Source organism: Leuciscus leuciscus (assembly GCF_965113295.1).
Source record: "Leuciscus leuciscus genome assembly, chromosome: 11".
Taxonomy (NCBI): domain Eukaryota; kingdom Metazoa; phylum Chordata; class Actinopteri; order Cypriniformes; family Leuciscidae; genus Leuciscus; species Leuciscus leuciscus.
The window spans coordinates 26,945,935-26,973,339 of record NC_138735.1 but is presented as its reverse complement, the minus strand read 5'-3'; the positions used below and the strand labels follow the sequence as shown (position 1 = coordinate 26,973,339).

At 35.9% G+C, this 27,405-nt stretch overlaps 1 protein-coding gene and 1 long non-coding RNA gene across 4 annotated transcripts; one reads left to right on the top strand and one right to left on the bottom strand.

Annotated features, from left to right (window-relative positions):
* Positions 1-846: 846 nt before the first annotated feature.
* On the top strand, positions 847-27,405 carry nrbp2b (nuclear receptor binding protein 2b). 3 transcript variants are annotated; one of them, XM_082183684.1, is made up of 18 exons: positions 847-1,309; positions 16,453-16,575; positions 16,944-17,045; positions 17,701-17,790; positions 17,891-17,931; positions 18,038-18,132; positions 18,359-18,382; positions 19,202-19,279; positions 19,372-19,427; positions 19,540-19,635; positions 21,446-21,578; positions 22,090-22,195; positions 23,303-23,353; positions 23,426-23,561; positions 23,644-23,697; positions 24,442-24,505; positions 25,416-25,471; positions 25,641-27,405. In XM_082183684.1, the coding sequence occupies exons 1-18, from the start codon at positions 1,190-1,192 to the stop codon at positions 25,722-25,724; spliced, it is 1,509 nt and encodes a 502-aa protein (XP_082039810.1). In that variant the 5' UTR covers positions 847-1,189; the 3' UTR covers positions 25,725-27,405. The 3 variants fall into 3 exon arrangements, with proteins under 3 accessions (XP_082039810.1, XP_082039812.1, XP_082039811.1); XM_082183686.1 differs by lacking the exon at positions 847-1,309 and adding an exon at positions 5,757-5,884; XM_082183685.1 differs by lacking the exon at positions 847-1,309 and adding an exon at positions 10,527-10,667.
* Positions 1,553-4,118, bottom strand: LOC309509159. The gene is made up of 2 exons (XR_014209816.1): positions 2,717-4,118; positions 1,553-1,926 (listed from the first exon to the last, which is right to left on the bottom strand). It is a non-coding gene; the product is annotated as an uncharacterized lncRNA (long non-coding RNA).

Below are 27,405 nucleotides of genomic sequence, written 5' to 3'. Positions count from 1 at the left end.
GTCATTCTGTGCAGATGCCTGTTTAGAAACTAGGTTTGAGTGCATCTTGTGCACATTTAGGAAATTTGGTGTTTCCATTGATTTATATAAGGAAATGTAACATAACAACGAATTAAACACAGCCAAAGTAATCAGAAATAACATTCAGCGGTTGATCAGAACCCTGGACAGCACCTTTCTGCAAACCTGTGACATTATTAATGAGTTTATATATGCCTGTTATAGATGGCGAAGGTGACTTCAGCAGATTTAGTTGCTTATGTTGAGATACTTGTTGTTTTTCGTCCTCAAACAGGCTTTTTCACAATGTTTTGATAGAGTTAATGGAGTCAGACATCAAAGATATGCTTGAAAATTCTTACATTTTTCAATAGACAAACAATGATGTTAGATGTTGAAGATGCTGAGGAAGGATTAAAGGTAGGGTAGGCAATTTTCGGAGAGGCTAGCAATAGCGAGCTAGCTTTGAAAGCATAAGATCCCACCCTATTTTGTAAAAAATATATTTTTTAAAAACATATTTTTGTTTGAGTGTTGAAGTCAATATCGTGTATATGCATATTATTAATATTTAAAATGAGCTGAAGTCAAATTTGTGTGCAGAATTGTCCAATATTTGTTTGTTATTAACAAATCTAGCCTTTTCACATTAAACATGAAATGGAGCCATTTTTTATACTATACTGTGCCATTTCCATAAATGTGAGGGAGACTCAACCGACAGATAGTAATATACTATACTATAATAGTATGTATATGTATTATTTTACATAATATATGATGTCTGTTCATTTTGATGTGGACATAAATGGTCGTGTTGTCTCCAGTCATTACGGTAATCTGAGCCAACAGTTGCGCTCGGTGTGAGTGTGTGCGCGTGTGTCGTGTTTTAAAGCGGTAAACTGTCTGCAAAAGGACATCTTATTGTCAACTCTTATTTTGATTATGGAAACCAGCTTGTAATTTCTTTTGCATTTCATTGAATATTAAAATGAACGCGGCACGCAGGAAATCATCGACACAGACATCAGCTGTTCCTGACAGAAAATAATGTCAATAGACGGAGGCGTATTAACAAGCGTCGAGTCATCTCGCGCGGACGTCCACAAAGCAGCGCGTCACTTCAACGCTGTTTCCTTCGCGACGCTGCGCTGCGTTTGTGTGCCTGTCATTCATTCTGTGACATACAATGACCATGTCGGTCCCGGAGAGAAACTCTGGATCTGAGGAGAAGGAGGACGAGAGCGAGGATGAGAGTGAGATCGTGGAGGAGAGTCCGTGTGGCCGCTGGCAGAAGAGAAAAGAGCAGGTACTGCTGCAGACACGCGTGCCACTCGCCAGCCGTGTCTCAAAACCTTCACAACTGCCTAAATTATCAACTCGTAAATCATTAATGTGCTTGTTTTTAACGTGATGCCCAGAAATGTTGCTAAGGTAGGCAGCTCATGCTGATTGCTTAAGTAGACAGGGCGCTATGGGCTGAACATCACATGCCATGCTGTCTGGGGTGGCAGCACACAATGATCCCCAAAACACGGTCTAGAATAGATAGTTCTTCTTATTATTGTTGTTTTTTTCTTTTTCTTTTCCTTGTCCTCCTCCTCCTTCTTCTTCTTTTGGTTTTAAACCCTCTGGTGCTGTTCGGTTCGGTACATTTTACGAATTTATTTTATTTTATTTTTTATGGTATAAAACTTGGTAAAGGTTTTGGCACTTGTTGTTTGAAGAAGAAAAAATCATGGACATGATTCGAAAAGGTTAAAGGTACAACATGTAAAAATGTTGTATCAAAATATCCAAAAAACACTTGCACAGTGTTATATTTCTTTCAATTGTGCACTTACATTATCCTAAATGTTTCCAAGAATTTGTAAATTCAGAGAAATTTACCATTTTAAATAGTGCCCGTCCCTTGTCACTTGTCGCCTGTCAATGACTTAAAGGGGTGGTTCGGGATTTTTGACATCGGACCTCATTTTTAAGTCAGCCTGGTTGTTATTCATCAGTGGAGAAATTTTTTTATTTAAATTATCCAGTCCTTATATTTGGATAGGTAGCCGATGCTAGGCTAGCGCGAGTCAATGGTAGATGTGTTAGCCAGCCATTAAAAACCGTTTTACCCACTCCACAGTGCACCAAACGCAAATCAATTATAACACTAGACTATCGATGTATATGTCCGTTGAGAGAATAATGTTAGAAATCAAACTTACCTTTCATCATTGCATTAGTTATAATTTGTTCCCTGTAATCATAAGCCTTGTCTACAGCAGCAGCGGAGTGATATTGATTACCTAGGCAACCGAGTGAGCCGGTACACACATGACGCAAGTATATTTACCTGCCGCTTCTGTTCTGTGTTTACTTTTTGCCACATTACTAACCGGAGCAAAGTAAAATTCCGCAGCTTCTGAGAAACTAGTTCCTTTGGGATCATTGAGATGAAAGGTAAGTTTGATTTCTAACATTATTCTCTCAACGGACATATACATCGATAGTCTAGTGTTATAATTGATTTGCGTTTGGTGCACTGTGGAGTGGGTAAAACGGTTTTTAATGGCTGGCTAACACATCTACCATTGACTCGCGCTAGCCTAGCATCGGCTAACTATCCAAATATAAGAACTGGATAATAAAAAAAAAAAAATGTCTCCACTGATGAATAACAACCAGGCTGACTTAAAAATGAGGTCCGATGTCAAAAATCCCGAACCACCCCTTTAATATCCGCATTCGCTTGTACTGCCATAGTAACCATGGCGACAGATGTGGACAACTGCGTAATGTTTAGCGGTACGCTGTTTCGTTCAAACATTATGGATCATGGCAAGCAGACTTTGGGACAAAGGGAGAACTAAAATTATGGTCAATATAGGTGTGGCTTGATCTAGCTTACTGTAAGCTAACACATAGAATAACATTATAACTTTCAACACACTCAAATGCTGTTTAGTATGGTAACGTTAGACCAAGTGAAACAGCGCTGCGTTACCTCACAAGTTTAATTCGTCAAATAAACTGACCTGTTGTGAGTAGTAATTCAGCACTTGTGGGTAATTCGGTAGAATTAAATGTCCTTATTCCTTTATTTCGTCGGGACTCGCGTGTTGCGCTGATATCTGTCTCTCATTAGCAAACATGAATGTTTTCACTCATCCATAAACATTATTAGATCCATCAGCATGACAGCAAGTTCCATGATTCTACTTATCACTGCTTCATCAATCTACGCCTTTGTTATTGTAAGAGGTTAGCGCCCCTAGCGGCGAAAAAATATATACACATTGTAGCTTTAAATTGGAAATGAATGGGAGACGAATTTTATTTATTGGAAACTGTTAGTACTGCGCACAAAAAAAAATCTTACTGAAAACTCATTTGTTGAGATATCAACCTCAAATTTGGGACACATCTTGTTTAGATCTATGGCTTTGATTTTCTCACTGTTTTAGAGTAAAATGTGTTTGTAAAAATATATACAAATTTTGTTGAGATATCAACCTCAAATTTGGGACACATCTTGTTTAGATCTATGGCTTTGATTTTCTCACAGTTTTAGAGTAAAATGTGTTTGTAAAAATATATATTTCATATACAATTTTGTTTTGTTTTGTAATTTTGTGCATTTTTCATAACAATAAATGTAAACCTTTAAAAAAAAAAATCTTTTTAAACTTCAACAATAACTGCAATGTGTCGTATTTAAAAAGAGACCAAACTTAAGTCTTTTCTCCAAAGCATTCAAGATTTATGACCGCTTAAGTTTGAAATTGAATTTTCAGGTCTATGCTCACAAAGTGAATAAATGGAGTATAACTACTGCTTAAATATAATTTAGTACCATAAAATCCACTATGTTGGTTAAACCAACTTAAAGGTGCATTACCACCACGTCTAGGTAGGTAGCTCACGATGCTGCTCAAAATTGCAGATTTTTGTGTAGGCAACTTGATGCCCGAGTAAGCCGCTTGTTATGACAGCCGTGAATGTTGTGTAGGTAGGCAGATCACAATGTAAGCCTATATATATACACTGTATGAAATATGAAATATATGAAATATATGAGATAAATATGAATACAAATATATCTTAATTCATATTTATTTAATTTATATATTGCATGAAGACTTCAGTGTAGGTTAAAATAAACAGAATAACGGTAACACTTTACAATAAGGTTTCATTTATTAACATTAGTTAATGTATTAACTAACATGAGCAATCTATTTGTTACTGTAATTTTTAATCTTTGTTAACGTTATAGTTAATAAAAAATACATCTTTTCATTGTTTGTTCATGTTACTCCACAGTGCATCAACTAATGTTAACAAATACAACTTTTGATTATAATAATGTATTAGTAAATGTTGAAATTAACATTAACTAAGATTAATAAATGCTGTAGAAGTGCAGTTAATTATTGCTTCATGTTAACTAGTAAAACCTTATTGTAAAGTGTTAAGAGAATAACAAACACAAACAAGCATATTGAATGTCTCATTAGAGTGTCAGAAATAATTCAGTATAATTTGTCTCTTCAGACATTAAAAGTTTAGTGCAGATAACAAGATAAGGACTTACTGAAGGTTATCACAAGCTTACACGCTTTCTCATCATTTAAATTGCTGAGTCGAGTGCATACATTGTTTACCCTCCCTTAATGTTGCTTTTCAATTCATTGGCAAGTGGGTGAGTAAAGTAGTGCTGTGAACAGCCAGTTTTATTAAACCATGCTTCCATTTAGCATTGTACTGTAGGTGAATGACTACTTTGAAAAAGTATGCATTTTGGTGGAAATGCTAGTCTGGATTTCTCTTCACAGATACATCAACTCTTATTACAGTACTTATTTTAAAGCCTGGATTTTTGCCGTCGAAACACAGAAACGCAGACATTTCCTCTTTCTAAAATAGAACCAGAAAAAGCCTCCGGGTTCTCTTGGAAAGAGTTCAGCACACTAGATTAACTGATTTTTGTTCTGTAGCGTCAAGAGAAAGGCATGCATGATGACATACAACTTGTTTAATTATTAAATGATCAACCGACCATGAATAAGGGTGTCTGCACACACAGAAATGCACATTTTCCACCCTGAAGATATTTGTAAGTGCTTATATCAGTGATCTAAAGAACATCTGCTTTCATCCACAATTATCGAAGTATCAAATTCCTGCACAGTTAGACAGTCTAGACCCAGTTTGACTAGTTTGAAGCGAGAGGATTGTGTCAGCTCAGCTACGTTAGAAACTCATAGCACACTAATGCAGAAGCACTTAGATGTTCTGATACCACACTATCCTTCTGCTTGAGTGATGCTTTCCCATTACGTTATACTTGGAGCAGTAATCAGCCATGACTGGAGACTTAGCATTAGGGTGTCTGACTCTGTTAGTATTGATAGATCTTTCATGGCATTACAGATGCGACATATACCGTATGGTATGATGTGATATGGTATAGATGAGTGTATAGTACTCAAAAATAAAGGTTCTAAAATGTTTTTTTTGCAGCAATGCCATAGAAGAACCATTTTTGGTTTCCCAAAGAACCTTTCAGTAAACAGTTCTTAAAATAACTAGCCTACATTTTCCCTGAGGGCCATTTTCCCGGTTTCATTCACACTGCCGGAAGGAACTCTGAAGTGACGTAAGCCGGCCGACAGTGACGTCATTCAAGCGTAGCATTCAACAACTGGAGGATGGAGGATGCCATGATTGGAGCTGTGTTTTTGTTGTGCTTCGTGATAGTGGATATGGAATGTAGACGTATACGTTATGCGATTGAAAGAGCAAAAAGGAGGGCTAAGAGACGAAATCTACATCTAGCAGTGCAATAAATCATCAAGGCTGAGAAAAGAACACAACTCTGCAGACAAAGGGACTGGTAAATGTTATCTATCACCGTTTTCCTTGTTCGTACATCTTTTTTTTATAAATATGTCGGTTGCCACTGTTTTGAATGGCATGCATTCGGCCTATCAGTGTACACTTAACGTCACTGGTAGTTTCTATCGTGCTGGGTATTATCATTTGAAAATGTATTTTTAAGTTTTAAATGTTTAAACCTTCTTTAAAAGCTTTATTTTTTAGGTTTAAATAAATAAAATATCCAGATTTACCATTTGGACCCCACACTGTAAAAAAGTTGTAATTAAAACATTACATTTAAGCGTTTTGCAGACACTTTTATCCAAAGTGACTTACAAAACAGGAACAAAGCACTCATCAAAGAGCCAAGAATCGTTGTAGTGCACAATGGCAGGTTTATTAGACAACTAGATTAGGAAACCAGCTAGAGAGGAGAAGATTATTATAATTTTTTTTATATTTTGTGTGTGCGTGCATTGGTTTAAGAGTGTGGGCTGTTAAGTGCTTGTGGAAGAGGTGTGTCTTCCGCTGCTTCTTGAAGGATGTGATGTCCTCAGTAGTTCGGGTGGAGGTTGGCAGCTCATTCCAGATAGGGTGAACGTTTTGGAGAGTGACTTTTTGCCTCATTGTGAGGGATCAACAAGGCGTCGCTCATTCAGTGACCTGAGCTGGCGAGAGGGAGGGAGCGTACATTTGTAGTAGTGGGTTGAGGTAGGGACGGAGGAGCTGCTCCAGTAGTAGTCCTGAAAGCCACAGTTAAAACTTTAAACTTGATTCTGGCCACAACTGGGAGACAGTAGAGTTAGATCAGGAGGTGGGTTCTCTTTGACTGATTGAAGACTAGACGTGCTGCCGCGTTGTGGATCACCTGCTAAGGCTTAATCATGCTGGTTGGAAGGCCTGCTAGTAGAGCATTGCAGTAGTCCAGTCTTTAAATTTCAAGCACTTGGTCAACTAGCTGTGCCGTGTTATCTGACAGGAAGGGTCTGGTTTTCCTGATGTTGCAGAGTGCAAACCTGCATAACTGGGCCGTTGTTGAGATGTGGGTGGAAAAGCTCAGCTAGGGTGGAAAAACACCATCCTCAGGTTCCTTGCTGTCCTGGTTGGTGTTTGTGTCCTGGATCCCAGTTGCACAATGACGTTGTGGTCAACTGATGGGTTTGCAGGGATTACAAGGAGCTTTGTCTTTGCAAGGCTGCAGATGACGCTCCTTCATCCAACTGAAAGGCAGGCAGATCATCTTCATAGCAGTGATAGGAGAAGCCATGTGCCTTTATGATTGTGCCTAGTGAGGTTGTGTAAATGGAGAAAAGAAGAGGAGCGAGCACTGAACCTTGAGGCACCCCAGCTGATGTGACTCAGACACCCTTTCTCTCCGTGAATAAAACCTTGAAAGATCAGCAACAGTCAGTAGGGCGTTCTCCGTGGAGTATCCGCTTTTCAAGCCAGACTGGTTTTCATCAATGCACAGTATATTAAATGTTTAATCCATAGTGAAAGTTTCATTAGCCCTATTCACACTGGATTAGTATTATCTGGGGACCTCGTGTGATTTAGAAATTACCCGCTCACATCTGAATTTCGTGTGGCGCATTCGCACGGGATAAGCGAAGCCTGTGATTTTACTCGAATTTACTGCATGACTTATTTCCCAGATATGATGGCAATAGGCTATTGCTTGGAAATGTCTTGTCGTTATTATAGGTCTAGCTGTATGATATATCATAAACAGAATCATTCTTTTAGTTTTTGCTCTTCTGATGGTTTTCAGCTTTTCTTTCTGCAAATTGTATAGTTGTATGGTGTATAGCCTCCATTCTTCGCGAAAGATGGATAAAAAAAGCGCACAGGAAACAAAAACCTTGAATAAATTATAAAAGACCCCGCCAAATCACAGAGATGCCGATTCCCACGGGATTAATATTATCACAGGACCTCGGTATTCTGCGAAATATGATAGGTCATTTGCCGGGGAATTTTTACTTTACAAATTACAGACATGGCCGATTCGCACGGGATTAAGAGCAATTATTACAAATGACTAGAGGTCACCAGGTAATACTTAGCCCGTGCGAATAGGGCTGTTGTCTTGCATTCAAATGGGAATGGAGTTACACGTGAATGTTGTGGGGTTAAGATCAGTCAGACAGGTGCACAAGAGTAGATACTGTCGCCAACACACACCATGAGCTTCGATCCCTCTGGAGCTGTCAGCTGAACAAGCAGCGCTCTCGACTTGTGTTGATTAAAGGAACAGCTCACTATTTCACATTCCCCACTAATGGTATTGAAGATAGCCATTCAAATGTCTCTCATCAGCTTTACCGATACTTCAATTCAACTCAGGAAGTCTGAGATTTATGACTTCTAAAATGCATAAAAACATCACAGTTTGCATTTGAAATCTTCAGGAAGTCATTTTATTATTGCATGCTTTGACATGTAACCTTCAATAACTATTTCTACCACTGAGAAATGATTTGAAAGTATATTTTCAGAAATTATTTCTGAAGTCTTGGGTTTTTCACTCTTCCGAAGACATGAATAATGCATACAGGACAAACATACATCAATAGTAAGAATAAATATTTACAGGAACAGATAGTTCTGCATTATGAAAGCAGATTGTCAGTGTTTTCCTTCACAAATGGATGTTGAGGACATGATGTTTGGATTTTTGTGGACGCAGCAGGAAATTCACACTTGGATTGTTTTTCCAGGAAAGAGCAGGAAATGTCATGTCAGAAACACAATTACAGTTTCTTTATTTATCTCCCATTCTAATACTAAAGCATATGAACACATATTGTTTGTTTCAGTAGTACTTTTCATGACCTTTATAATTTCCTACTGGTATTTATGTGTTTTCTCTTTTTCACAGCTTTGGTTAGGTAATGCACTGGGTAGTAATTAGTGTCGCTTTATAGAGCTTTTTTATATTAAAGGTCTGTTTTGCAAGAACACATTAATGCTTCTTTCAGAACCGCAGATGCCATTAATGACGGCTGGAAGGGATTCACGCCATTATAATGATTGATTCTTGGTTTTTGGCTCCAACATATTCTCAGTTGGCTGGGATGCATTTATTTACCTTTTAAATTCAGCTTTCATTTTTAATGATCTCTTTTTCTTAGAATGTGTTGAATATGTTCTCTGAATTCTACAGAAAATTCCCAGGAAATGGGGCAAGACTTTACTTTGAAGGGTTTCACAGTCATTGACCTTTTTTTTCTTTTTTTTAGATAGTTCTACAGATATTTAAGAAATCAGTAAAACAATGAATAAATTGATAAATCAAATTAATTAATCAATAATGATTATTGATTAATTGATAAAGGAGTCTACAATTTGATAATCAAAAATAATTATTAGCAACGTATATACATTGAAAATACAATATTCAATCTAGCAATTAATAACAAAATGATAACATTGGAAATTAATTTTTTAACAAATTATTAAAATTAAAATGCAATTTTAATTTTATCTATTGATTTTCTATTCAATTTCAATATACACCTGGCATATACATCTGGTATATTTTCTGCAGGTTTTTGTTAATTTAATCATTTATGAATATGATGATCCCAGTTTGATTAATCAGTGTTTGATTTGTTGTGTCCTTGTGTTTTCCAAATACAGATTGATGGTCTAGTTCAGAAAGTTCAACCCTAATCTCTTGTTCACAGGGTTATACAGTCCAGATAAACACCAATAAGATAAACACCAACTGAACATGAAATTTGACAGTAGATTAAAATAAAAGCTTTGCAATAATCCAATAGCTAACGTGTTAAATCCACTCAATGCTTATAATTTGCTTTGTCTGACGAGAATACCCTAAATCCCGGCTCAGTGGTACGAAAGGAGAGAGTCTTTAACAGTGACGATCGAAATGCATTTTATTTGTTTCTTTGTAGTATTTTCATACATTAATTCTGCAATACTGTTTCAGTATTTCCCTAATGAGTGGTTAAAGGAGATTAGTAAATATTTGACCAAATGTGAGTTGGGTTAGTGTCCTGCTATGCACACAGACACATCGACCTTTGAGTCTTGCATAACTTCTCCAATGAAATCTATTCAGCGAGTGTAGTTTGTTTTACACTCTTGCTAGACTGTGATATTGACCATTTTAAAAATAGTTTATGTGTGAGTATAGTACTTTTAATGTCCTGTTTTACATACATTTATGTAATTTATTTAACGTCTAATGTTTGATATTAATTAGCTCACACTTCACTCTTGTTCAGTTCACCAGAGACTCATTATTAGAAGATTTTTGATGTACAGTACCCGTGCATGTTTGAAGTACATGTGTACTTTCAACATCTGTCCAATCGATAAAGCAAATGCATGCCAAGCATTTCTGCAACTGTTGGCTCCTGGAACAATAGAGCTGTTTTTTCTTATTTCAGAACAATTCTTCCATTGTTTCAACCTCTTTTTATTTACTGGTTGGTCTGCAAAGCCTGGTATTGCCTGGTAATTCAGCAATAATCTCGCAAAGCCCCAGCAACCATCCAGAACAACACGTCCTTGCATTGTGGCAGTGAGTTATATAAGGGCCAGCACATTCTGTAATTTTACTCTCTTTAACCTTTTTCAGTTATGCCATATAGCATAAAAAGGAAACGGTGCACTTATGATTTAGTTTTTTCCCGTTCTGATTAGGTTAAAAATCCAGCCACACATGATCCAGATTTAACCCAGACTAACCTCTTGAGTCCAGGGATGAGCCCAGGGCTGTTTTCTTGTTGAAAGAGGGACAGATTCGACAGCAGTGTCTGGATTTAGAGGTCAGCATGAGGACACCGTCCCTTATCCAAAAAAGCTCTTTCACCTTTTCACATACACACACGTACACCAGACGTGACACTGGCGGAAAGTGGCCCGCATAACAGCGGCTGCATGTGAGATTACACTGAGCTATTTTTAACCTCATCCATCTGTGATTTTAAAGCAAAAACTGAAAGGTAGTGCAGGTTTGCAAAAGCGACGGAAAAGGTTGATAAAGAAACATTCTTAACTTGATGATAGATCGCAGTATGCAATTTGAAATTATGTAAGGGGTAATGCACAGTCAGCGAGAATAAACCCAGACAGAATGATTCTGGCCCTGATGCAAAGCAGAATAAAACTCCTGAAGGAACATCAATGACTATACATTATCCTTTTTACGTGGCTATTTACCAAATAAGTATTTAAATGTACATTCAATATTTTAGTTTAAGTTCTATTGTGTTAGAAGACACACACAGTTATACGAGAGATATGAAACTTGTACAGATATGCAGGATTACGGTTTATCAGGTCAAATACAATACTTGAAACTCAGAGTTTCGCGCTTGACCAATCAGAATCAAGTATACTAGAAAGCTGTGCCTGTCATAATTACGTAAGGATTTATCAAACAAGCGATTCTAACAATCAGACCAAAAGCAGCAATGTTTGATTGTGATATTACTTTTATACAACAGTTAAATAAAGAAGTTCATAATGAATAACTTGCATTTTATACTATAAAGTTAGTCGATTTTTGCATCGCCATTGAAAATAGTTCCTAAAGAAGCCAAATCGGAATGTGCAATTAAAAGACGAGTGAATGATTCAATGACTAACTCATAATGACAGGCACTTGATTCATTCCTGAATGAATCAGTGGTTTTAAACGAATCAGTTGAATGAATGAATTAAACGACTCACTCTGAAAGACAGTTGCTTGTCGCCACCTACAGGCATAATGATGTAACTACAGAAAGAGTCATTGAAAATACATACCACTAATACATAGACTGACAATCTGTCTGGAACGAGCAAACACGGACAAATTGAGTGAACAATCTGTGGAAACAGTGAAAAGTCCCAGTATAAGCACTCTTGCAACGCCGATCAGCCAATCATATTCCAGGATTGGAACTGATTGCTGTATAATTGTGCATTAGAAAATAGAAAAAAAAATAGTGCATTAAATAACAGCAGTTTCATACATTATTGTGCTTTTTTACAAATGCATAATGAATGCACATCTTTGATGTTGGCCTATTTTTTGCTTTACTAAGTTCCTTATCAATCAGAATGAACTACCATAAAAAATGTTAGTGCAGCAGAAACAGTGAGAATATAGAGACTTAATGCTTTTATAACTCTGAGAATAGATTTGTGTGGGTTAATGTGTTAAGAAGACAGGTGTAATTATAGCTAAAATTATATTGTTGTATTGAAGCAGCACAGTAGGGAACTTTACTCATGCATGCCAACAATTATCTTTATGCTTTTTTGTGCATGATGTCTATTTTAGAAATGGCTGCTTGTGGAAAAAGTCTATTTAACTGTGGTATTATTCTGCCTGTACAAAATATGCTTTGTTTATTGTTTGTTAGCCTTTAAGAGAATTATAAAGAGTTCACCATGTGGACTAGTTTCATCGAAGTTTCCATAAATCCTCTATTGCATTCCAACATGTATTAAACCCCACCTCAGCCCCAGTGACCTCTTGACCGCAGGTGAAACCCTGTTGCAGGCAACATGCCATACAAGACCAAAGGATTGTGGGTAATCCATTTAAATCAGGGCTCAGACTGGCGGTTATTACTGCACTTCTTTCTTTGCGTGTTAGGATCAGCCCACTGGTACCCAGAAAGCCTTTAAGATTCAAAAGAAATGACACTTTTAACTTTAAAACCTGAATTTAAACAAGTAAATATGTCCTAATCATTTTGATTTTATTATATTATATAATTTTACTAAAATAGTTTTGCATATAATACATATACTTTATGTAGTTTAAAAAACAAATATTGATATAGATTCCCCCCCCCCCCCCCCCCACATTTTACAAATCAAATTAAATAATGTAACCAGTAAAAATGTTTTTGAGTTTTTTTTAATATTTTGATATTAATATATATATATATATATAGTACAGGCCAAACGTTTGGAAACATTACTATTTTTTATGTTTTTGAAAGAAGTTTCTTCTGCTCATCAAACCTGCATTTATTTGATCAAAAATACAGAATTTTTTTTTAATATTGTGATATATTATTACAATTTAAAATAATTGGTTTTCAATTTATTATACTTTAAATTATCATTTATTTCTGTGATGCAAAGCTGAATTTTCAGGATCATTACTCCAGTCTTCAGTGTCACATGTGACATCCAGTCTATCACATGATCCTTTAGAAATCATTCTAATATTCTGATTTATTATGAGTGTTAATAACAGTTCTGCTTCCTAATATATTTGATGAATAAAAGGTTAAAAAGAACTGCATTTATTGAAAATAAAAAAATATTTTCTAATAATATAAATCTTCTTTACTATCACTTTTTAGCAATTTAACACATCCTTGCTGAATAAAAGTATTGATTTATTTCAAAAAAAGAAAGAAAAAAAATTACTGACCCCAAATTACTGACCAGTCGTGTATATTGTTGTTACAAAAGATTTCTATTTTTAAAACATTTGCTTCTTTTTTAAAAAATTTTTTAATCAAAGTATTCTAAAAAAGTATCACAGGTTATGAAAAAATATTAAGCAGCAGAACAGTTTCCAACTTTGATAATGAATCATCATATTAGAATGATTTCTAAAGGATCATGTGATAGACTGGATGTCACATGTGACACTGAAGACTGGAGTAATGATCCTGAAAATTCAGCTTTGCATCACAGAAATAAATGATAATTTAAAGCATAATAAATTGAAAACCAATTATTTTAAATTGTAATAATATATCACAATATTACTTTTTTTTTTTTTCTGTATTTTTGATCAAATAAATGCAGGCTTGATGAGCAGAAGAAACTTCTTTGAAAAACATAAAAAATAGTAATGTTTCCAAACTTTTGGCCTGTACTGTATATATATATATATATATATATATAACTTATATTTAGATTTATTGTTATTGTTCATATTTATTATCTATTATATTTCTGAGATACACAAGATAGCCTGATCTTTTTATTTCTTTACATTTTATTTTTGATCAAAAGATTGGCTGGTTGCGGATTGATCGAAGCACACATAAAGAGAAATGGCTTTCCCCTTCTCCTGTAGAGAGGTATATTTCTCTCCATCTTGATAGACTCAAGTTTACATAGAATCATAATATATCAAGAAAATATTCCTCTTTGGACTTCGGTACTGGTTCCAAACGGTTAAAGCCACAACCTCATGGTTACCACCATCAGAAAGCTACAGCACGTCTGCATCCTTGTGTATATCGTGAGGCTGATATATATCCCAGTGTTTTGAGTGCTTGGCTTGATTCCCAGCTGATGACTCAAAGGCTCTACTGAAGGCTGCACAGTTCCTCCACAACTATAATCACATTATTAACCACAACAAGTGTATGATGATACCGAGAAGGGATCATTTCAGCATGGTTTGAATGATCACCAGTGTACTCGAATACAGATATGAGTCATCCTCTACATATAATACACCTAATATCTTGAATAAATAAAATTAGCCTGAATTTATGCATATGGTGTGTTAAGATACCCAGCGATTCTGCCATTTGCCTGCAATAAACACTTTTGATCCAGTCATATCTCTAGAAACAGCTTGCCTCCGAGTGCCAGTCAGAAAGAGGCGTACCGTAAAACATGTAATAGAGGAGACCTCAATCAAACAACTCGGATTGCAAAATGCAATGTGGTTCTGCCTCGTCTTGATCTTGAATTGAACTTAACCACTAATTTCATACTTGAGGGAAGTATTGCACAACTTCTGCATTCTTTTGCATCTACACCATTTCAAAGTTTTGGGTCAGTCTCTTCTGCTCACCAAGTCTGCATTTATTTAATCAAAATACAGTAAAAACAGTGAATTTTAAAGAACTATTTTCAATTTAATATATTTTAAAATGTAATTTATCGATGTCAAAGCGTGATACATTACCGACAATGTAAAGCTAGCAACCAGAGTGTAGTTATTTTATGTGACGTGGCTGACACATGAGAAGAGTGCATTGACATGCATTAGAGGAGGAAGGCTGGAGATGTTCAGCTAAAGTGTGTAAAGCTGAGCTGTGTCTGTCTGACAGCAGTGAGACACACAAAGCAGACAACACACACTTATTAGTCATACGAGTGCAGACGGACGCTTTGCTCTCTTCGTCTCATCTCTTCAGTCATTATCCCTCTCTCAGCATGATCCTCCTCTGTATATGTCTCTCTGGCATCATGTCTAATCTCTCTCTCTCTCTCTCTCTCTCTCTCTCTCTCTCTCTCTCTCTCGCTCTCTCTCGCTCTCTATCTCTCTCTCTCGCGCTGTCTCTCTCTCTCTCTCTCTCTCTCGCGCGCTGTCTCTCTCTCTCTCTCTCTCTCTCTCTCTGTCTCTCTCTCGCTGTCTCGCTCTCTCTCTCTCTCTCTCTGTCTCTCTCTCGCTGTCTCGCTCTCTCGCTCTCTCTCTCTCTCGCTCTCTCTCGCTCTCTCTCTCTCTCTCTCGCGGTCTATCCGCTCTCTCTCGCTCTCTCTCGCTCTCTCTCTCTCACTGTCTCTCTCTCTCTCTCTCTCTCGCTGTCTCTCTCTCTCTCACTGTCTCTCTCTCTCTCTCTCGCTGTCTCTCTCTCTCTCTCTCTCTCTCTCTCTCTCTGGCTCTCTCTCTCTCTCGCTGTCTCTCTCTCTCTCTCTCTCTGGCTCTCTCTCTCTCTCTCTCTCTCTCTCTCTCTCGCTGTCTCTCTCTCTCTCTCACTGTCTCTCTCTCTCTCTCTCGCTGTCTCTCTCTCTCTCTCTCTCTCTCTCTCTGGCTCTCTCTCTCTCTCGCTGTCTCTCTCTCTCTCTCTCTCTGGCTCTCTCTCTCTCTCTCTCTGGCTCTCTCTCTCTCTCTCTCTCTCTGGCTCTCTCTCTCGCTCTCTCTCTCTCGCTTTCTCTCTCTCTCTCTTTCTCTCTCTGGCTCTAATCCAAATCCCAATTCAACACGCTCTCTCTGAAAATCACAAAAGATGCCTTTCAATTCAGTCTGACAAATTAGACTTTCAAATTCTGATTTGAAAAGGTTTTTTTTTTTACAAAAGAAATGGATGTCCAAACAAATAGTGGTCAACAAATATGGGGTTTTAATGGTTGATGCTGATTTATATGTGATATTTAAGTTAATAAGTGTAAACATAATTGACAGCAAATGAGATGTAAAAAGAGTAAAAAATGTATATAAAAATACAAATTATTTAATTTAATTTAAGTTCTAACTTAATTGACATTGAATTACACAAAAATTGTTTCATTGAGGAAAATTATATATGTGTGTGTGTGTATACTGTATATATATGAAATAACAATTTTTTTTATAAACACACACACACACACACACACACACACACACACACACACACACACACACACACACACACACACACACACACACACACACACACAATCCTTATCGGTTACATCAGATTAAAAATCAACAGCTCATAATTTCCCCACACTAAACATTTAATTGCAGTTCTCATATGATGATATTGTGAATTTTTAGGTTACTTGAGAAGATGAAAAATGTAATACATACAATACATCAAAAGGTGTAAAGTGTGTATGTTAAAAGTGTGTATTTGTCTCCGCCTGCAGGTGAGTCAGGGGAATGTTCCTGGAGTGGAGAGCGCTTCTCTGGCCATGGACACTGAAGAGGGTGTGGAGGTGGTCTGGAACGAAGTCCTCTTCCATGACAAGAAGGTCTTTAAGACAGTGGAGGTGAGTGCTCAAACAAACCATTTCAGTTTATACTACCATTCAAAATGTTGGGGTTGGTAAAATGTTTTACATTTTTGACATAAGCCTCTTATGCTTATGTTTATTTGATCAAAAATACAGTAAAATCTGTAATATTGTGAAATATTATTACAACTTAAAATAACTGTTTTTCTATTTTAATATATTTTAAAATGTAATTTATTCCTGTGATCAAAGCTGTATTTTCAGCATCATTACTCCAGTCTTCAGTGTCACATGATCCTTCAGAAATCATTTTAATATGCTGATTTGCCGGTCAAGAATAGCTATGTACAGTAATAGCTCAAATTATTAACATGCTCAAATGTTTTTTTTGTTATTTTGTGTAGGACAAAATGAAGGAGATGTTTGAGAACCTGATGCAGGTGGATCATCCCAACATCATCAAATTTCACAAATACTGGTTGGACATTGGGGACAATCATGCTCGGGTAACACACACACACACACACACACACACACACACACACACACACACACACACACACACACACACACACACACACACACACACACACACACACACACATACAGTAAAAAATAGCTGGTATCACTATTCTTTTCATTATAATAGTTTCATGTTATTGTGACGGTGTAAAATAACTACATCAAAGTATCTCTTAATTGGAAAGTGCATTTTTCATGCATTTTAATAAACTTATTGGGAAACAATCCATATTTCTGCAGTTTGGTGCTGTGGCACAGAAAATACATACTTCACTTTTATTGATAGTAAAGCTAGTATGTAACCTTAAAGACCATATTAAACAAATAAAATCCATTATGTTTGCCTCAGATCCACTTTTGACAGGTTCTGTTGCTTGTGATGAACACGTTCAGATTTGGATTTCATCCACATGAACAATATAATCAATATATTCATTGCTGAAAAGGCCAAGGCTGCGTCTGCAATCACATACTCTCTTGAGTAGATACTTATTTTGAATACATAATTACTTCACAGCAGATAGTATATGGAAGTATTCGATTTTGGATGCAGCCTTGAATGATTTTGATATACACCATTATATATATTTTTGAAGTGGCCACTATATCAAAATAGCTTTCTCTTTATATCCCTCACAGGTTGTGTTCATCACAGAGTACATGTCGTCTGGCAGCTTAAAACAGTTCCTTAAAAAGACCAAGAAAAACCACAAGACCATGAATGTCAAGGTCAGGCTTTCATAAGAATGTCAAGCCTGAGACTGATGTCTAAATATATGATGTAAATGATTATTATTGTGATTTTTGTGTTTACATTTCTGTATTTCAGGCCTGGAAACGCTGGTGTACACAGATTCTCTCTGCCCTCAGGTGACACACTTTTTCAGTTGTGTGTGTGTGTGTGTGTGTGTTTGTGTGAGTTCAAAACATGGGAATTTTGTACATTAACAAGCATGCAACTTCTTCCACTCATCAGTTACCTGCACTCCTGTGACCCTCCCATCATTCACGGCAACCTCACATGTGACACCATCTTCATTCAGCACAACGGCCTCATTAAAATTGGATCAGGTATATTTTCCCCTGCACTCTTTTTTTTATTATTTCTCCTCTAAGTAAAATATTTAGTCTAATTTTGTACTGAAAAAGTTGTTTACATTTATTATTTTAATAAAATATTTATGATTTTATTTTTTTATTAAAAAGTGAATCCATATTTACTGAGCACTATTGCTATTAAAATCTGTGTAATCATCCTCCATTGTCTTCTTTCAAATCTTTTTCTCCCTCTCTGTAGTTTGGCACAGACTCTTTGTGAATGGTGAGTCATTTTAACATTTCATGTAATATGTAATATGTATGAATTTACCATTATATATCATTGTATATTCATTTTGTTTTCAAGATTTTTTTTATTTATTAGCCCTGGAAAAGCCTGGAAATGGAACAGCTTATTGAACCTTTAGACTAAATATATATTAAAAAGTGTCATATTTGATAAATCAGGCTTTTAATGCTTTTTTTAGTATGATATAAGAGAATATGGCTTTCATACTTGAGGAAGATATATTCTCACTCTATATCTCCCAAAAATATGTCATCATAAGATGATATTTAAATGCTTAGTTTTATGATCAGCTTTTAGATTTTATAGTGTGGGGAAAAACATATTGCAATGCAATGATGGTGATGGTGATTAAGAGATGAACAAATAAATGTTCCTCAAAAGCCTGATGTATCATATAATTTAAAACTCACATTTTCATGATTTTTCCAAAACATTAGGTATGGGTAATTAAGTAAACCCAAACTGCTTCAGTCCAGGAAGCAAGTATCTTGAAATATTACTAACGATATAAAAGTTATTCTTATGTTTACTTAATAAAATTTCACAGCAAAAAGACACATGTATCACGACCTGAAGGGGCTGTTTTTTTAAATTATACTAAAAATGTATAAAGTATCAATCAGACGACAGAAAGCATGTTGTAGATCATGTTGATAACTTACTGTAGAAGCGAATCAAACATGATCCAGTAGACTTAAAAGGGTAAAAGTTAATAAAGTTAGAAACCCACATTTTGCAGAAAATGTATTTTTATGAGAGTTTGACCCACTGTTATCATCTGTTCTTACCCAGTGTTCCCAGTCCGTGGTAAAATACTCCAAAATCGAGATGATAAGAAGAACCTGCACTTCTTCAGTCCAGAGTACGGCTGTGAGTCTGACCACATCTTCACTTTGCTTTCTACTGGATGTTTGTGTAGACTTTTCGGTTGATATATTTTATATTTCCTTCTCTATTCTTAGCATGTGAAGATGACTACGCCATTGACATCTTTTCCTTTGGGATTTGCGCTTTGGAGGTGAGATACCAACAAAGCATGACCTGGCAATCTTATATATTATTTACAGCACTGTATTGCACTGAAGCGAGACAAGTCCCTCATGCAATAATATTTGAGTGTATTCCTCCAGATGGCCGTGTTGGAGATCCAGGCCAATGGGGATTCTGTCGTGTCTAAGGAGGCCATAACCAATGCGGGCCAATCGCTAGAAGACGCTCTTATGAAGGTATGTGTGTTTGGGGTTTATGTTTAATGTGCATGATAGATGCTTTTCTAAGTAATCAGACTTATTATTTTCATTTGGCAGATGATAAGCAGGTAAAAATTCCACGACAGGCATATATTTTATAGGAGGGACTCGTGTTAGATCTTGTGACTACCCTGCTAACAGGGAATGTTCTCAGAATTTTGGCTAATGTTTTGGCAAAGTTCTTTCAAAGTTATGAGCAAACATTCTCCCAGTAATGTTAATAGAACATTCATTCAAAGTTATGTGGTCTTTAATACATTTCTCAAACCGTTAGCACAAAAACATTATTTATACATCGGTCATGGTACGTTTTATTTCTGAGATGTTCGTCTAGCAATTTTTAAATGTTACTACTTGGTTTAGAACGTTGATACAACATTCGAATGTAACTTTTCTATAATGTTTGGAACATAAAATGGAATGTTTGCATAACAAAAAAAAAGGTTTTTAAAACTTTTGAAAAAATTTACAAAAACATTCTGAAATAACGTTTTGTCAACTTAATGGGAGCGTTAGCAAAACTATTCTTAGAACATATTTTTGTTATCTGGGTAGATCATAGACACTCGAATAGACACTTCCCTACTATATAGTAGTATTCGAAAAAACGTACGCCAAAAGAGTAGTATGTCCGAATACATAGTACTCAAAAAACAGTAAGCAAAATGTCCCCGGATGACCTATTTCTTCTGGTGAGATTCTGAAGTTTGCAAACGATGGACACTTTACTATCCCATGAGGCCACAGGAGAGGATTTATGAATGGAAGTGAAGCGACGCAACTGACTCTGGTAGGTCACATGATAATGACAACATGGTGGATGTAGTACGTCTGAATTTCATTCATACTACCATATTCATATTATATAGAGCGTATTTTTAACGGTCATGAAGTAAATTCAAATTCCAGTTGTAGTACCTACTCAGACAGATCTTTTGATTTGGGCCAGTAAGCAACCTCCTAGCAACCACCCAAGGCACCCTAGCAACTGCATAGCAAGGCACTGGTAACCCACAACACCCACAGCATCATGGTGATGACTCTTTCACTGCAAACACCACTCAGATTTTCTTTTAAAAAATTTGTACAAATTTTGTTCTTCACATTAAACCTGAATTTTTCAGCTTGAATTTTTTCACACCTGAATTTAATGTTATTAAATCGGCAGCATTATCATCGTTAACTAAAACTAAAACCATAAAAAAAAAAATCATTAAAATAAATAAACATTAACTGAAATAAAACACAATTTTTGTTTAGTTTTAGTTTAAGTACTAAAATATTGTTACTAAAACTTGATACATAAAAGAAAAAAACAAACTAATAAAAAGAAAATATGAAAATAAATTCTAATTCAAAATATAAAAAACTATAATAGTACATCATTGATACTAAAATAAGACTGTTGCTGTCATGGGCTGCGTCTGAAATCGCATGCTCTCTTGAGTAGGTACTTATTCTGAATACCGTAAGTAATTACTTCACGACTGCTAAAAAAGTAACTTCTATATTTATGAATGTAATCCAGACGTTCTACATCTGCCATGTTATCATTATCATGTGACCTACCAGCGTCAGTTGCGTCACTTCACTGCCATTCATAAATCCTCTCCCGTGGCCTCATGGGATAGTAAAGTGTAATACTTTTGAGTACTCATCTGAGTACTTTTTATGAGTACTGTGAATTCAGACATATACTTCTTTTGTCACAAACAGTTTTCGCCTACTATATAGTAGGGAAGTATGTGATTTCGGATGCAGTCATGCTCTTTTTCTTGCTTCACAGGAGTTCACCCAGTCGTGTGTGCGTCACAACCCCAGACTCCGCCCAACGGCACATGACCTGCTGTTTCACCGCGTGCTGTTTGAAGTGCACTCACTGAAGCTGCTCGCAGCACACTGTCTCATCAATAACCAGTGTAAGTGTGCTGGAAAATACATCCAAAATGGGAATGTATTGATTGTAACTGCACAGAAAAAAATAATATTGTTTTAAATCACTCCATAAAGTGCCACCTTTTTCAATTATTTATTCTCTCTCACTTGTAGTGACAATTTTAATAATTTCACAAATAGACAATGTATTTATAGATGATAAACTGACTATATATTACTGACCAGAACGATTTATTTGAGTTTAAGTTATTTTATTGGCTCGCAGGAAATCAGTTGCCTACAGTTTAGTGGTCATTATAAACAATAATATTTGTATAATGTAATTGACCAATCATCATCACCGTATTAGAGCCATAGAGCCACTATTATTTTAGTGCCATGTAATAATATATAATAATATTTTGTTGTGAAGGATTACCTAAATTACATACATTTAAGATTCATTGGATTGCAGGTCAAATACAAAATTGATTATTATTATTATTGAAATAAAACTTTCAAAATATTGCTTTCACATTTGATCTGGGTTCAAAGACATGCTTCCAGAGAACTGTGTGGAGGATAAGACCAAATCATTCGACCCAAATGGAGTCATGGCAGAGATTATTCACAAAGACGATCGTCCCTGCGTTCAGCTCAAGTAAGTGTCACCTTATACTACCCCTCAAAAGCTTGAACTCAGTAAGATTTGATTCGTTTTTATATATATATATATGATTTATTTATTAAATTTTTCACAACACCAAAGACAAACAATCAATAAAAAAATAAATAAAATAATAATAATATAATAAAAAGCACAAAAAAAAAAAAAAACCTTAATACAAAAACACCAACACAAAATCCCTCACAGTACTAACAGGTTTAGTATAGTATATAATATATAACAGAGCTTTATGTCATAATACAGAAATAGGACAAGGTCAGCCTTAACTAGGTCCAGCAAGTAAAGTTGAGTAACCTCAAAACTTAGAAAATAATGTGTGCTGCTAACGATAATACCAGTTGAAAACTGAAAACCCACCGAAAGTGCAGGGTTGGGCGGTCAGTCAGTCAATTGAGACTGCATCCAGCTGCAGAGATTTAACATGCTCAAAAAAGTGTAACCAAATTCTTGAAAATGTAATCATGGAACCACGAAGGCAGTGTTTAATTTTTTCCAATTTAACAAAAAATAAGGCATCTTTTATCCACCGAGTATGAGAAGGGACTCGTGGACCCTTCCAGTTCATTTGTTGTTGTTTTTTAAAAGAAATTAATACTTTTATTTACAGTAAAGGCATTTATAATGTTACAAATGATTTCTATTTAAAATAAATGCTTTTGAACTTTCTATTTATCAAAGAATTCAGAAAAAATGTATCAAGGTTTCCACAAAAATAGGAAGCAGCACAACTGTTTTCAACATTGATAATAAATCCTTCTTGAACAGCAAATCTGCATATTAGAATGATTTCTGAAGGATCATGTGACACTGAATACTGGAGGAATGATGCTGAAAATTCAGCTTTGATTATAGAAATAAATTATGTTAGAAAATATATTCAAACAGAAAAACTGTTATTTTAAATTGTAATAATATTTTAAAATATTACTGTTGACTTCAAAACGTTTGAAAATCATACCGGCCTCAAACTTTTGAACGATACTGCAAAAGCACTATGATACTTTGATATATGATACGATATATAGTATGACACTATATTTGCTTGATCAATTATTTTGATTGGTCTCTCCTGTCCTGCAGGTATTCTCATGTTTCTCCTCTCGAGCTCGACAAGTTTCTAGAGGATGTGAAGTAAGTGTTGCCAGATAAAAGTAGCCTGTGGCTTTTGTGGTTCGTAATGAATAAACGTATTTTACTGCCCAGGAATGGCATTTACCCGCTGATGAACTTTGCGTCCGCCCGACCCCATCCTGTACCTCGCGCCCTCTCCATGTCCCAAGAACAGGTGGAGACGGTGAAGACCCCCACGCCTGAGCCTCAAGAGGCAGAAACCAGGAAGGTGTGTGTTCTTATCAAAAGACACTTATGATAGTTCAGTTCACTGTGTTTCTTTATTTAATCTTAAGTTGTCATTGTTCTAGGTGGTACAGATGCATTGTAACCTGGAGTCCAATGAAGACACTTCTAAAACTCATGTGAGTTTGTCACGGATTAGTGTACATGTGTTTAGGACACACTATTTAGAGCAATTTCAAGTTAACCTCGTAATGCATATACAATACACCTGGTATGTTTGGATCCTGTGGAACATAAGCTTATAAAACATCAGTATTACTCTGAACTGTTTTCAAACTATATTAATTTTACCTGCATACACTTTTACTTAAAAAAAAGAAGTAATTTTCATGCTGCAATGTATTATCAATAGGTGACAGCAAAGTGAAAAGTGGAGTTCTTGTTCAAACTCTCTTTCCTTCAAATTTAGACTATATGGCCTATGAACTTTTGATCTACTAACAGACATTAATTTAATCTGTCATTTTATTTTATTTTCAGAATTATTTTGAACAAAAACAGTTACATAGTGTACCGTTAAATGGTTATATCTCACATTTTTTATTAAAAAATCTGAAAGAAATCAGTGATGTGTATTTTGACCGTCTTAATACATAACCAAAGATTAATTTTCGTACGAAAAACTATGGATTTTGTCTTTTGGTTTGTCAAAACGGACCTGAATGCATTAGGAGGGTTTAAATGTCTTGATCAGTGACGCTGCTATTTGAATGGTATTTTCTGTTTAGTATCTTTCTTGTGTCTCTGGTGATTCATCTGCCTTTGTTTTGATAATGCAAACTATTATACTCATGTTTAAGAATACTTATGGCAACATCTGTTGTGTCTGTGGCAAATGGAACTGATTTGTGCTGTTTTCACAGCTCACTCTTTTCTTGAAGCTGGATGATAAACTCCATCGGCAGCTCAGCTGTGATATTATGCCAAGTGAGTGAAACCTTAAAGATCTTAATAAACCTTTGATTTTTTCCCCCCAAAATCAACTCATATTATCATTTCTTCACCATATAAGTGCAATACAGGGTAAAAGTTAATGACCCAGAACAATGAAGTAGTGACATAATATTTCAATGCACACAGTGTACAGTATGTACAGTAAATAAATATGCACACATATATATGTGATACATAGATAAATATACACACACACACACACACACACACACACACACACACACACACACACACACACACACACACACACACACACACACACACACACACACACACACACACACACATATATACATACAGCAACACAACAGTATAATACAGACAAGATACTTATATTTTTTTTATTCAAACTAAGTATGCCTTAGTGTCTTTCGACTGATAGAACTGGTTTTGAAACTGTGTTGTTATTGTTAACTAAAGCTTTTTTTCCCAGTAATTTTTCAGCAATTGTTATAAAGCTGAAAACATTTATAAAATACAATATAAATATTAGATGAAAAACTTAATTAGAAATGTTGCCTTGGCAACTAACTAAACTAGTTAAATACTAAACTAAAACTATGACAGAAATAAAAATTCAAGATAAATGTAAAAATATTTTACAAAAAATAATAATGCCAAAAGCACATAACAAAAATGGAAATTAAAATAAAAGCTAATTTAAAATATTAATAAATACTACAATAGTATAAATAATAAAAAATACTTTTCACTTCTTCAATTTCCATGTTATTTTGTGTAGTAGGTTTGAAATGAGTATTACAAATATTTAAACACTAATCAATTATCATTATTATTATTAATCAAACATATTGACTATAATTATTATAGTTCTGGTGTTCAGAGATTGGTTCAGATTTAAAATTGTTTGTGGTCGTTTCAGGCGACAGTTCCAGAGATTTGGTCAATGAACTTATCCATCATTCCTTCATCAGTGAGGTGAGACTAAAAACATCACACTGCATATATCTGCAAGCTTCCTCAATATGTTCATCATCTCAAAGCATATCAGTATCCTTGCTTACATGTAACAAGAAATGAAGCAGCACTTTTGTTCACTTCTTGTTCATCTTGTCCTAATCCCACATTTTGCCATCAATTTCCACAGGAGGATGGTGACAAGATAGTGGCGTTCTTGGAGGACGCTTTGAACCGACATCGTGGATCTGCTAGTGCCACAACAACGATATGAATGACAATGCTCTGTTGCCATGGTGACGGGCATTTACATGCCAGTGGAACCTGAGAGAGGGAGGCCCGCCAATAGATTGGAGAAGGACAATGGAAACGAATGATCCAGTTTGTCAGTTAGTATGGATAGTTGAAATTGAGACCGTGGTCGATGGCAGAGCATGGCATACTGGTTTCTATGACAGGTTAGGGGGCCATGATGATTGTGCTTACCTCCCTGAGTCTCCGTCCAGCACTTCCAGGTGTCACTGTAGGAACCGTCCTTCCCACAATCCCATTCGGGGGGAGGGGGGCTTAAGGGCAATTCTGCCTCTCTTGAAGAAGAGAATTGCGAGTGGTGTAGGAGGTGTCTGCTGTGGAGAGCTCAATAGATGATATATGAAAAAAACAATCCGTTTAGAAAAACGTTCAAAATTGCCAATCTACTTCATTTTGCAGCTTAAACACAATTCTACAGTCAAAAACATACTCTACGCAAGTACGCCAACGCGGATGCCAACAGAAGTGAACAGTCCGGGTCAACGTGATGTCATGAGAAAGCGCTGGCGATTTCATACGATGTGATTAGTACTGAAACGTAACGTTTTTAGATAAAGAAAGCCAGAATTTCCACCCCTAACCTAACCGTTATTGGGGCATAAACAGATGGATGTAACGTGGTTTCGTTTTCTGGTGTTCTGTTCCTGTTTTTCCTGCCTGATTTCCTAATTAGCATTAGCTAATTATCCCGCACCTGTTTCTGTTCTTCTAACTAGCTCCCTGTTATTTAAAGTCTCCTGAGTTCTCCTTAGTTCTTTGTCCAGTGATGGTTTGTATCTTAGTGGTTTTTTAAAAGTTGATCTCCTGTGTGTTCTGTTTGGATAAATTAAAAAGGTCTTACTCCGTCGTTGTGCGCGCTTCTCTACAACCTACCGTTACAATGGATGGTACAAATAAGCTCATATATATTCATACGAATTAGCCACCAATTCATCAAAATATAAAAGTTACGAATTGCCATGAGAGTGTTGGTCCCGTTGCACTTAGCGTGCGTTCTTGAGTTACTGTGGCATTAACAAACCTTACATTAGTACTCGAGGGGTTGAGAGTTACGCTAGCTATGCCATTATACCAGATTTGTCGTTATTCAGATAGCTAGCTAAGCTATAAACATCAAAAGTTTAACTAACTTGCTTGACAATGTTCTTTTCAAACTGTTGATCTGCCATAAGCGCCTGAAGGCTACAGGAAGGCTTCTTTAGCTTGTATTTCTTAAGCTCGTCAGTTTTCCCAAAATGCTATCTATCCAAATGTATTGCTTTAACTGATGTGGTTAATGCCATTCAAATGAATATATGATTGTTTATTCTCCTACACATTGCCCTGTCAGCTATCACGAGAATGTCTTAAAATGCAGTTGGTCTGTTTTGCAAGGAGCATATACAGGAATGCATTGCCTTATATATAAACATTGCTGTTTGCTGGTGTCTAATAACATGAATTTAATTTAATTTCAAAGAACCACACATTTTATACAGAATCACACATGTTAGGAACCTGATGGATCCTGGTTAGTCAACCAGCTAACCAGCTGTCAGACTACATGGTTTTGGTGAGGACTTTTGTGGAATTCATTATGATGTACATTTCTGTGTGAGCATGTCATGAGCATTTACTTAACTGAATAAAGACTATGAAATGAA

Excerpts from the sequence above, each read along its gene's own strand:
- nrbp2b (XM_082183684.1), top strand. The coding sequence starts at position 1,190 with ATGACCATGTCGGTCCCGGAGAGAAACTCTGGATCTGAGGAGAAGGAG. Across the intron at positions 16,576-16,943 it reads AGGTCTTTAAGACAGTGGAG|GACAAAATGAAGGAGATGTT; the intron begins GTGAGTGCTCAA and ends TATTTTGTGTAG. Across the intron at positions 24,506-25,415 it reads CAGCTGTGATATTATGCCAA|GCGACAGTTCCAGAGATTTG; the intron begins GTGAGTGAAACC and ends TGGTCGTTTCAG.